This window comes from Berghia stephanieae, chromosome 3 (genome assembly GCF_034508935.2).
Source record: "Berghia stephanieae isolate SIO BIC M18660-M18661 chromosome 3, UCSD_Bste_1.3, whole genome shotgun sequence".
NCBI classification, from domain to species: Eukaryota; Metazoa; Mollusca; class Gastropoda; order Nudibranchia; family Aeolidiidae; genus Berghia; species Berghia stephanieae.
This window is the reverse complement of record NC_088362.1, coordinates 77,780,919-77,793,008: the sequence shown is the minus strand read 5'-3', so window position 1 is coordinate 77,793,008 and position 12,090 is coordinate 77,780,919. Positions and strand designations below refer to the sequence as shown.

Sequence of the window (12,090 nt, the reverse complement as noted above, 5' to 3'; positions counted from 1 at the left end):
GTCAGACACATTTGATTAGAGATTTAAAAAAAAATTCTTCTCGTTTCTAAAACAGAGAAAACTTCCTTCATTAACAATGCCAAGGTCAACCAAGGGACTTAGCCCAGGAATCATATCGAGTACTACATGTTGAGAGTTACTGATGGTTTGGGAAACCTCGTAAAGCACTTTGAGTTGAGCACATCAAGTAGAAATTGCACATAAAAGTACAAATTCTAAAGATTTAGATATGACAGAGTGACAAACAATATTCAAAAAGAGCAATAAACATTTTTTATCAATTTCTTGTATTTTTGATAAGCTAGTTGGTACTCGTACCTGCCATATCAAAATTTTAGATTAAATTACTTATATACAACGGGATAATATATTTTTTGGTTGATTGTAACAATCCATTGTCACGCTGCGCTAGAGATTCTTATTCTTTTTATCATTCTTTCTATCTGTTCTCTCTTTTGAAAAAAAAATCATTTCAGTGCTGATGGAAAATTTTCTTGGGCTCCTGAAAGCTGATCCAGAAATGTCAGCAGCTGTCGCTGCAATTAAGATGCTGTTCAAATTGTTGGAAGAAAGCAAAGGTAAATTGAAAAATATGAGATGTAAATTATTTTTTTCTTTTGACATCACCATTGTGATGACGATGATGATGATGATGATGATATAATAATAATAATATAATAATAATAATAATAATAATAATAATAATAATAATATAATAATAATATATAATTATAATAATAATAATAAATAAATTATATATTATTATTATTATTATTATTATTATTATTATTATTATTATTATTATTATTATTATTATTATTATTATTATTATTATTATTATTATTATTATTATTATTATTATATTATTATTATTGTATTATTATTATTATTATTATTATTATTAATTATTATTATTATTATTATTATTGTTATTATTATTATTCCTTGCAATATATTTTAAGTTATCTAATGTTATCTCAAGAACTGATTGTATTTGTATAATTTGTTTATTCAGAGAACAAATTATAATATTTTTAAAAGTAATAGATTGCAAATCAATAGAATTTTTCACATCTTAAATTATTGTGAACATCTAATTAGTAACGAAATGTTTAGTCACTTTCCATCTTTAAGAAAAAAATTAATTCATCCACTCTAATTTTCAATTATTCAGTCACTAATAATTTGAAATTCTCAGATTCTTGGTTGCTTTTGTAAAAACCAATAGATTCCTATTCTTTAGTTTCAACTATCAACAGATTTTAAGATATATTTTGGATTTTAAAAGACCTGCCATTTTTTAAAGTTAATGTTTACATGTAGTGTTATTTCGTTTTCCTTTCTTATTTGAACTTACAATGGAATTGTGTATAACATAAGACGTTTATTTTACTTCAGCCGAGACCCTAACTGGTTTACTGGCAAATCTTAATAATGCCAAAGAAATGATGCTCCAATCTGACTACAGCTACGCCTCCATCAATTCTGGATGTGAACAATTTATTAGGCACATTACATTGGCAAACTTACAGGATGATGTGAGTGTTTAAATTAATATTTGCTTGATTAAAGTTAAGCCCTTCTTATGACATAATATTATGAAAAATGATAAATGATACATTTTTATAGCATTTCGTCCTCAGTTATATTAGGGTAAAAGCGGTTGACCACTTTTTTCATTTCCTCATTTCTGGTCTGTCGTGAGCAGCCAATTTGTCAATTGGGCATTCCATACACTGACAGTTGGTTAACTGGCCAATTAATTGTATTTTGATGAAGTGTTAACATAGATTCATATTGTATTTTATTCACAAGAGTCCTTTATTTGCTGCCGCTGTTATTGGGTATTCACTGCATGGCGGGTAACTTTGCTGCATGTTTTTATACTTAGTTTTTTTTTTCCTACAAGACAATTTGGGGAACAATTTGCATTTCTCAAACACTTTTTGTTTTTTAAATCTCTGTACATTATCGAATACTGCCTATTGCCAGATATTTATTTGCACTTGAATCAAGTGTGATGATGTAAAGTGCCCTTCAGAGGACACACTATCATACCAGTTATGCGATCATAGCCTGCTGCCCATCCACAGCTGAGTCGACTGATATCTGGTTATTAAATCCACATATAAATTCTTACTTTCTTTTCTAAACTTACTTAAATATCATTGCTTGCATAATGCTTCTATTGCATGCAAAAAATTGCCTTTGGAAAAATTATTTTACAATGATAGTGATGTGCGGCAAATTTACTTGAAAGTACTGACGAGTTTACCCAAAAGTATATACTTTTGAAATGATGTCTTAAATATTTTAGAAATATTTTTTCTGATGAGAATTTACTCTTAAAATGAAAATAAAATGGATATGGATGGCGACAAAGTGAATACCACATTGATTTTGTGACCAGGGCCTTCACATTCAAATGCTCAAAGTGTAGGATTGTCCTTACAAGTGAAAAGTCGCAGATGTCACAACATCTTGATTACAACATGTCACTTTGACATACTATAACTTTTAAAGATTTTCCATTGGTTTCCTGCAAACTGAAGCATTACACATATTCATGTCCTGTCTTTAGAGTAAAGACTATTCTAATGCTGAGGGGTGAAAAGGAGAAATATTTACTGGGCATTATTTCTTGGGGTTGGAAGGTCACGGTAAATTTACCCACCTGCGAAGTTACCGAACTTTATCCTATTATTCTGTTGTGGTTTTAGAATATTTATTTCTTCATATGTGGAAAACATGCATAAAACATATAATAGATTAAACTTTTTATGGCAATTGATATATATTTGGTATGTTGTAGTTGACGCGCAAAATTTGTAATTGGTTCCCCCATTTCCGTAACTTCATTCCACCACATAAAAGATGCACTGACTCATTAAAAACATCAGTTACGCTTTAAATTTATATACTTATGCCACAAATTTCACTTTTAGTGGAACCCTCACTTACGTCCATGGAACTACTAAATTAGATTCTTGGAATTCTGTTCACGGTTTTAACTGGTCCACTTGTCTTCTTTTCTTTCTTGATTTTTGTTTGTTTTGTTAGTTTTGTCGCTTTATTTGTGTTAACATTGATTATAATCTTATGACTGCCCTGTTAACTTCATTTTTGTTGATTATAATCTTATGACTGCCCTGTTAACTTCATTTTTGTTGGTGCTAAAGTGATCATAGACTGTTTGTAAACAGTTGACAGCAGTGAAGCCACATTAATAAAACTATAACAACCATTTTTTTCTTCAGAATTACCAAACTATAATGCTGCACAGGGGAAAAATGTTTTTAAAGAACATTCTCAAAGCCAGACCCAACACAGTTAGACTCACCCACCCTTTCATAGATGATGGGGCCGTAAGTAAATTGCATTATTTCAATTATTTCAATGAAAGTTAGTTTGTGGTATGAAGTCAGGCACATAAAAAGTTTAGTTCATCATAAGAAAGAAGCTCAAAGAAATAAATAACAATGTGGAATTGAATGCAAGCTTCAATTTAATAAATAAAAACAGATAATGTGGACGCTTCGGGTATTCCCTTCATCAACAAAACAGGATGAATGAAACTCTACAGACAAATGAGATAATATGTCAAAGAAAGAAGAAATTCTACCTTAATAGAAATCTAAATATTCAAATTCATGGCAGCTGACAAGGTTATTAATTAATTTTTTTACCTTTGATTCATTTAAACTGTTGATTGAATAAATGCAATGCACTGCATCAAATTGGTATTTTGTTGGGTTGATATTAATGCTTAAAATATGATTTATAGTAAAAAACATAAAACTTGATGAGGTTTATTTATTTTATTGAAAGATTATAGTTTCTTAAAGTGCACAATCTCAAAATTTCATTCTCCCCATCACTTTTACTTTATGTTCATTTTTTAGCATCCGCTTCATCTTAATATAATACCTGTTTGACGAGATGGGAAACAAATGTGCAGATTTTTTGTATCAGCAACTGGCTGTAATAGCTTCTAATATATAGAATAAAGGCTAGGAAAAATCTCTGTGTTAATATTGTCGAAAAAGTATGATATGTAGACAACCGATTTCATCACTGAATACAGTGGAATTCTGATAAAGCCAACACTGCCAGACCGGAAAGATTAAGCAAGGTTGACATAGATAAAGAGAAGAAAATTTGGGACAACAAGAGGTGTTGACTTTAAGTAGAAGTTGACTTTAAGAGTGGTGATTATGCAGATTCCATTGTAGTAAGCATCATTTTGGGTGACTTCTCAAGCCACTGACCCTCTACAAAAAAGGTGATGGTAGGATCTACATTAATCTGGATGATTCCGTAATTAGGATTAACTGTTCAGACAGAAGTATAATTATAGCTTTTTTTCTGCTATTTTATTGTTTTCAGACTATTCTTACTCATTCTCGTTCTCGAGTCGTGGTCCAGGTGTTTAAAGAGGCTGCTAAAGAGAAGAAAAGGTTCACAGTTTTTGTCACAGAGTCCAATCCAGATCGTAGTGGGTGAGTTATGAATATTAACAAATGAATCCACTCATCCCACAAGGATTTGTCTGTAGCTTTTCTTATATCTTTATACTGTGACAAATTGGAATAATCTAAAGTTTGAGATGAAAAATGCATATCAATTCATATTTTTAAGAATGCCATTGATATAGAACTTATCAACATCATATTTAATTTTGATGAATAATGTAACCTGACATTGGACATGATTGCATTTTGTATATCAATTATTTGAAATTCTCGAATGTACAAAGTTGGACAGCCAAATTAATGTAGAATATTGAATATGATACTTATTTGTGTATTAGATGTTTAAAACTCAATATTATCAATTAACATTTAATGCTATTTATATAATCGATAAATTTTATCTATGCATAAAAGTTACACAGAGCATTTAAGGATTTTTAGTTAGCTCTTAAAACAATACGATACAGGGTCATGAATACACAGCAGTCCGCTTAAGATAAACTGCGTTAAGATAAACTCTTGCTTAAAATAAACTCTGAGGCAGGTCCCATTTTTCTGCTCTAAATCATTAGTAATTTAGAATGTTTAAGATAAACTCTGTCTGTGAGTCCAGATAAGATAAACTCATCAATCTGGATCTGCACGACTGAGACTGGGATAGACAGGGAGTCTCTCAATCATCCCCCCACCCCTCACCTCAATCTCCCATTATTTAGTCTCCTCATTGCGCAATACATTCACTTGTCTGCCGCAATCAAGAAACTGCACTGTCTGTATTATTTGAGTGTGTAGTGTGTGCTATTATTTGAGTGTGTAGTGTGTGCAAAGATTCACTGAAATACACAAGCATGTCAACTTTGCACACACACAAGCACGTGCACATGCGGGTTTATGCCTTTGGCACACTAGAGCATATAGATATGGGGACCAAGGCCTTTGTCTATCATGCCTGCTCTTCCTTCCCCATTGTTTTATCCACGCTATGCATAGCTCCACTGCAAAATGGACATCTTGTGATTACCTCCCCCCCCCCCTCCCACACACACACACACACACACACACACACACTTAACCTTCACCAGGCTAGTTTCAATGGTGCCAATTGAAAATCAGAACAAGATGACTGGCACTCATCGCGCAATTAGTGTCCCAACTTTTCCATTTTTTTTTTTTCATTCTCACTTTGCCTTCCCGAGCACTTAGATCATTGTATGCCTGTTCCATGTGAAAGATGACTAACTACAAATAATAATTAAAAAAAGGTCACCCTTAGTTTAGTCAACCTTAACAGGAAGTGCGCTGCTTTCTGAGGATGTTCTCCGTGAGTTTTGGATAAGATAAACTTTATTTCTGGTCCCCAGGAGTTTATTTTAAGCGGACTGCAGTGTAGGTTGTGAAGATGTTAAAGGCAGAGCACAGTAAAATACTGGTCTTATTTCAGACATTTTAGTTTTCACTTATTCAGATGCCATGAATGTTTGAAAAAAGAAAAAATAGAAATGAGGAAAGCTAAAACATCCCCATCATTTGTCTATGAAATAAAACAAAGGCACCATTTCCTAATGCCATTGTTTTAATTCTGATTTGTTTTAGTATTTGATTATGTTATTTTTAAAATTTTTTTTTTTTTGCCAATTGTTTTTCATTTTTAAATTATTGAATGGATGGAAAGAGAAAAAACAACATATTTTTTTTTTTCATTAGATATCAAGTGAAACAAGAACTGGAAGAAGTGGGCATTCCAACAACAGTTATTTTGGATGCAGCTATTGGGTAAGTTTGTCAATTTTGCTCTGACAGTAATTTATTTTGGAGGTGAGCTAGTCAAATGGATGAGACATTAGACTTCCACCTGATGGACTCGGGTCTGCGTCCTGCTGTTGGCATTTCATTTTCCCTTGAACAAGAAAACTTAGTTTTTATTGCTCACTTTATGGCACTAGACTGCCTCCGTCACTTTTGTTATCTCAGTATTTTCTGGAGTCAGACGCTGAAGAAAAAATATTCCTTGTGACCAATAAAGGGAACTTTATTTCTTTATTTTTGATTTCTATTCGTTTTTAATTTGTTAATATAATCCAGTCTGTAGTATTGTATCATTTTCTGATCTTTTTATTTTATCCTGGTAAAGAGAGAATTATGTTTTTATTTAATTTTTAATGTCCAACTCTGCTTAATATTATATGAGATTGAAGGAAAAAATAGTTTCATCCTGCTTCAATAAGTTGAAACTTGCTGATGTGCAGATGTCAAATTACTGGCATAACCAAAACTTTAAGAGGACTAAATTGAAATGAGATCTGTTTTTAGGTTCCATAGCAATATACGTCAAAGCTATACTTAAAATTTAAAGAAAAAAATGAAGAAATATGTGGGATTTTAAAAAAACGTAAAGAACAAATTGAAAATTTGACTTTAGGCCTGTAAGGTAAATGAAAAATTATGTCAACTATAATGTAAACATATATATTTGGGCACTCATGGAAATATACACAGTTTTCATTTAAAATCCGTTTTTACATTGCTTTCAAGATATAGAATATTGTTAATGTTGATTTTAAACTATATAAATGTTGGTTAGACTTTTATTTGAATCAAATGAAACCATTTTGTAAATTTACTTTGTTTGACATGTAGTAATCATGAAAAATGTCAATTATCATGGTGAACGAGTGAGTGGCATTGGAGATGAGAATTTATTTAAAAGTATCGAAGATTTTGTAGTATCATTCTGAATGTATTTACGTTTAAATTAAATTGATGATTGAAAAAATCATTTTTTTTCCTATTAATCCCAATAATTGTTGTTTAAGTTTATCGTCAATTTTGAAGCATTTTAAATTAAATTTTATAGTAGAAATAATATTTCAGTATTTTGGTTTACAATTTTCATCACAATTTATTTTGTTTTATAATATATCCAGGGTACACACTCTAACCATATAAATGTGTGAGAGGTGATTTTGAGGAATAAATATTTTTACAACATTGCGGCTTCTACAATAACACTTGTCATGTGTGTTTATATCACATGACTTTACCCAACAAATATCAGGAATGTGGTTAGTCTTTGTTGCTCACAAGGGTAGAGGATGGGTTGGGCTTAAAAAAAATACTGCACATGGAGCTTGCACAGTTAGAGTCGAATGTATTTTGTAAGCCTCTTATTTGGATCCTGTGCATATATTTTTGGATGAGACCTTGACGTGATCTCACACAGTATATTGATAGTTTGTTCTTGGAATCTACTTCTGTTCCCAATTTGAATAAGTTCCCTTTGTCCTACCTATTCTTGGATGCTTTTAATTGTAAATCTAGAATTTTTAATTTTTTTTTTACTTTTCACGGGTGCTGAAATGGCTTGTTGCAAGGGCTGTACAATCCTTAAAAACAAAATCAAAACAAATAAAATATTTCTCTTCTCAATCTCAGATTGGAACTTACCCCCTGGCAGTATGTGCCAAACAAATGAACAAACCCTTTTATGTTGTTGCTGAAAGCTTCAAGTTTGTCCGTGCCTTCCCGTTGCACCAGAAAGATGTACCTGATGATTTTAAGGTGAGCAGACCTGCCTAGTACTTCGAAAAATTCGTAGAAATACAAATCTTCTTTGACAATAAATCTTATTGATAAGGACAGTTTAGTTCCTCAGAACCTATATTGAGGACTTAGAGCATTTTTGGATCATGCTGAGGACAAATTATTTATTTCTAAAGCTAGTTAAAGTGGATTGTTCTATTTTTTCCTTGAAAACTAAGAAGTTTAGACATTTCAAGTAGGCAGCTCTGGGTTAGGACATTCAAAGAAGTCACAATAAGGCCTTGTATGGCTTTTTGGTCAAATATACTTATTCAAAATTTTAAAAATTTACTACTTTCCACATTCGCCTTCTAATTAAACTCACTGGAAATTGGATAGCTCATGTAAAACTGAAGAATATCTGCTGTTTAGCATTATGCGTTTTTGAGCTCTTATTTTTTTTTTTTGCTTGGATTACCTTTATGCAGTATATAGGAAGAGTAGAAATCTCTTCCCATTTGACACGAGAACTATGAGATTTCCCTTGAGAAGTAGCTGATGAACCTAGATACAAAAAAAGCTCTGATTCAATGACACCCGTCCATCATTCCTGGCGACTTTTCTGTTTCTGGGTTGCTCTGTATTCAGGAGTGAGGGGTTATCTGGAACTGATTTTTTAAATATGTTTTATATTAACTGGGGAAGTGGCTGAGTGGTTAAGGCATTGCACTGTGACCCGGAAGGACCCGGGGTCGAGCCCTGCTTCAGGCACTTTCGCTTTTTTCCTTGAGCAAGATTATCAACCCCCAATTTGCTCACTTGGACAACATGGATGATTCCTGTTGACATCAGACATCTTGTTTGATGAGTTATCTATATTCCTTCGTGGATTTCTAGGCGACGATGTCTTATGATGTCGTGGCCGAAAAGGCATAATTTTTAAATATTAACTAGCATATTGTTAAATTGATGTTATTCCCTTTATATTTTACAGTATTTCTCATCCACCATTCGTGATAGACAAGATTTGAGTGAAGAACACCCTTTGACAGATTACACACCCCCCGGTTTCATAGATCTTATGTTTACAGATCTAGGCGTGTTGACACCGTCAGCTGTTAGTGATGAACTTATCAAATTGTATTGTTAATTGCTGTGAAATGTTTTTACTTTCATTTTCTGGGTGGGGTTCCTACCTCCCATAGTGGGCAGGGAGGTACCTATTGTGTCTTCTAATCTATCCCCCTATATCTGTTTTCCAAGTTGCATTCTGTCTTTGTCTTGGAATGAGATTGCTTGGTTTTGTCCTGGCCCTGGCTGGGAGGGAAACAGTCAAATGCATAGTTATTGTTTTGGGAGATGATATTTTTTCCTTGTAAATCATTCTCTGTTATGTATTATTATATTTGTTATAATTTATAATGTAAGCATTTGACTGTATTCCTCTTAGTGGGGGCAGTGCTTGTGTCCATATGAGACTTATTGGTGATCTCAAACTAAGTACATTGATGGTATGCTCTTGGAATCTACATCTGATCCCTATTTGTTCCAGTTCCCTTTTCTCTTACTTTTTCTTGGATGCTTTAATTGTAATTCCAGAACTTTTTACTATCCCATTTTCTTCCTTTTTACTGGCGCTGATATAACCTAAATGTGTTGCAAGCGCCGTAAAACCCTTAAAAACAAAAACATACTTTCATTTTCTGTTGGTTCAAGTGGCTGGGTTGAAGGCGGAAAAGAGTGTGTGTGTGTGTGTGTGTGTGTTTGTTTGTTTGTGTGTATGTGTGTGTGTGTGTGTGAGAGAGAGAGAGAGAGCGAGAGTGAGAGAGAGAGAGAGAAAGAGAGAGAGAGAGAGAGAGAGAGAGAGAGATCTTCGTATCTGTGACTGTGTGTGGTGTGTGTGCATTTATGTTTCTCTCTGTATGTATCAGACTGTGGATATTCATCGAGCCGGAGGGATTGGTTTGTAATACAAGTCAAAAACACATTCATTTGCATAAGGAAAAATTAAAACAATATATAAATTACATTCAATCTTACATTTTTTGTTTTGTGATCTTCGCTTCAATCGTAATTCATACATAATTTCTCTTCTGAAGAAGCATTTTTAATATTTCGTTTTCATATTTTAAAAAGGTGGCTTTGTTTTGTTAACCACCGAATCCCAAAAGAGCAAGAATTTGCATGTGGGATGTGAAATTTCTACCCAGCCTTGCTTGATAAAAGTTAACAACTCCCCAAGAAGAAAAAAAATAAAAACCCTAAGAACCCCCCCCCCCCCCTAAAAAAAACCCATAAAATAACCACAAAAAAACAAAAGACAAAGCAAAAACAACTAAATAAAAAACAGAAACAAAACAAAAGCACTGGCTTGCTTAGAACATAACAATCTTTTATTTCACAATAAAATACATTTTTCTGTCATGTGTTTTTGCCAGGAAGTCAGTCTAATACTGCAAGTTCACTACTTTTATTATTTTCTTCAACACATGCTCCTTTGTTTTATTTTGATTTTTTTTTTTTTTTTTTTTTTTTGTGTATATTACATATCACTATGACTGATCACAGATACAAAATATCAGCTATCATCATGCTATGGGAATGTTACATGGAAATCATCAATATCACATCATTATCATCATTCATCAACAATATCAACAACAATCAGTTCTCATTGAATTACACATCAAAACGGTTACAATGAAAACTAGGATTTTAATAGAATCTTGCCCAGTTCATACTCTATGTATAAGTCTTAAGACCTTATACCTTCAATCTAGTCCCAGGCAAGCAGGAATAAGTGCTGAATTGGTATAGCAGGGGAAGATGAGGAAGGCGGGGGGTCGGGTCAGTATGGCGAGTTTTCATTTTAACTTACAATATGCGACTTTTCGTAAATGGTTACAGGTTATAATCACTGAGCTCCAAGTCTGATAATCTAAATTCTTGTGATCTCAATGTATTAATAGTTAAAAACTGAAACCCTTAATCAACATTAAATATGTATTCTCCATTTAATACGTCAAAGATAAATCAGTTGACATTCAATTATCAGACTTGTAAATGCACATGTAGGTTAAAGTCATTTATTTGGTCAGGCAAGAGCATTTGTCTTGTTAAAAGATATGTTTCATTTTAACTAAATCAGGGATTTTAAAAATCTAAACGCTTGTTTAAAAAAAATATTTCAATGTATTTTTATTTTAAATTTGGGGTAACTTAGAACTTTTGTCAGCATTTATTTTAAAAAAATAAACAAAGGAAAAATGCATAAACAATATATGGTAAATTTCAATCTCAAGCATGTAGGCTTTTACCTATGAAATGGGCAAACCATTTTATTTGTGACAAGTGTGAGATACTGCATCACAAGTTGTACTCAAATAATATATGGTTGAGAGAATTTGATGGTCACATGATGATGATTATCAGCTGAAACTTTGGTAATATTCTTAGTGACAAATTAGGTATCAGGCACTGGCCATATCGCCCTCTTAAACATAATAATATTTATGAACATGATCTTATCGTTTGATCTTCTGCCTGTATTAAAAAAATATTCAAATTTAAATTGAGCTTTTATATAGCTAAACGTGCTCAAAGCGCTTTACAAGCGGTCCCTGTCCAACAACAACATTTAACATTTAGGACGACATGATACCTGTAAGACGATATTATAATTTTTCGGACAGAGACAACGCTGTTAATGGCCAGGTACTCATTTTACGCCTGAGTGCAGTGAGAGAATGTGAGTAAAGAGTCTTCTCCAAGGACTCAACTATGCGCTGAGTGTGGCTCGAACCCAGGACCTTCTGATCTGAAAGCGAGTGTCATACCACAAGAACACATAGCTGCAATATTTCTGTATAGGTCCAAACCTATTAAGACATGTTTTTGTGTTTACTACTCCCTGAACTAATTTTAAAACAATATCTTTTCCCCTTGCATGGTTCTTTCATGTGTTTAATGGATACCAACGTTGGTTTTTATGTATTATTCAGAAATGGATTTTACAGGCAGCAGCAAGATCAGTATCACCCTTTCTTTTCCTTTGCATTGTGTCTTGTCGATTGGTCTAACAGTCAATAAAAATGACAAA

General features: G+C 32.7%; 1 protein-coding gene across 1 annotated transcript in view; it reads left to right on the top strand.

The window, feature by feature from the left end:
- Positions 1-10,020, top strand: part of LOC144966912 (translation initiation factor eIF2B subunit alpha-like) — a 16,662-nt gene extending 6,642 nt beyond the window's left edge. Inside the window, exons 2-9 of the mRNA XM_078903617.1 lie at positions 477-578; positions 1,399-1,538; positions 3,258-3,365; positions 4,387-4,499; positions 6,177-6,245; positions 7,528-7,534; positions 7,905-8,030; positions 8,986-10,020. Of these exons, the coding sequence (XP_078759743.1) occupies positions 477-578; positions 1,399-1,538; positions 3,258-3,365; positions 4,387-4,499; positions 6,177-6,245; positions 7,528-7,534; positions 7,905-8,030; positions 8,986-9,141 (821 nt within the window). The 3' untranslated portion in view covers positions 9,142-10,020. The remainder of the gene's footprint in view (positions 1-476; positions 579-1,398; positions 1,539-3,257; positions 3,366-4,386; positions 4,500-6,176; positions 6,246-7,527; positions 7,535-7,904; positions 8,031-8,985) is intronic.
- Positions 10,021-12,090: the final 2,070 nt, after the last annotated feature.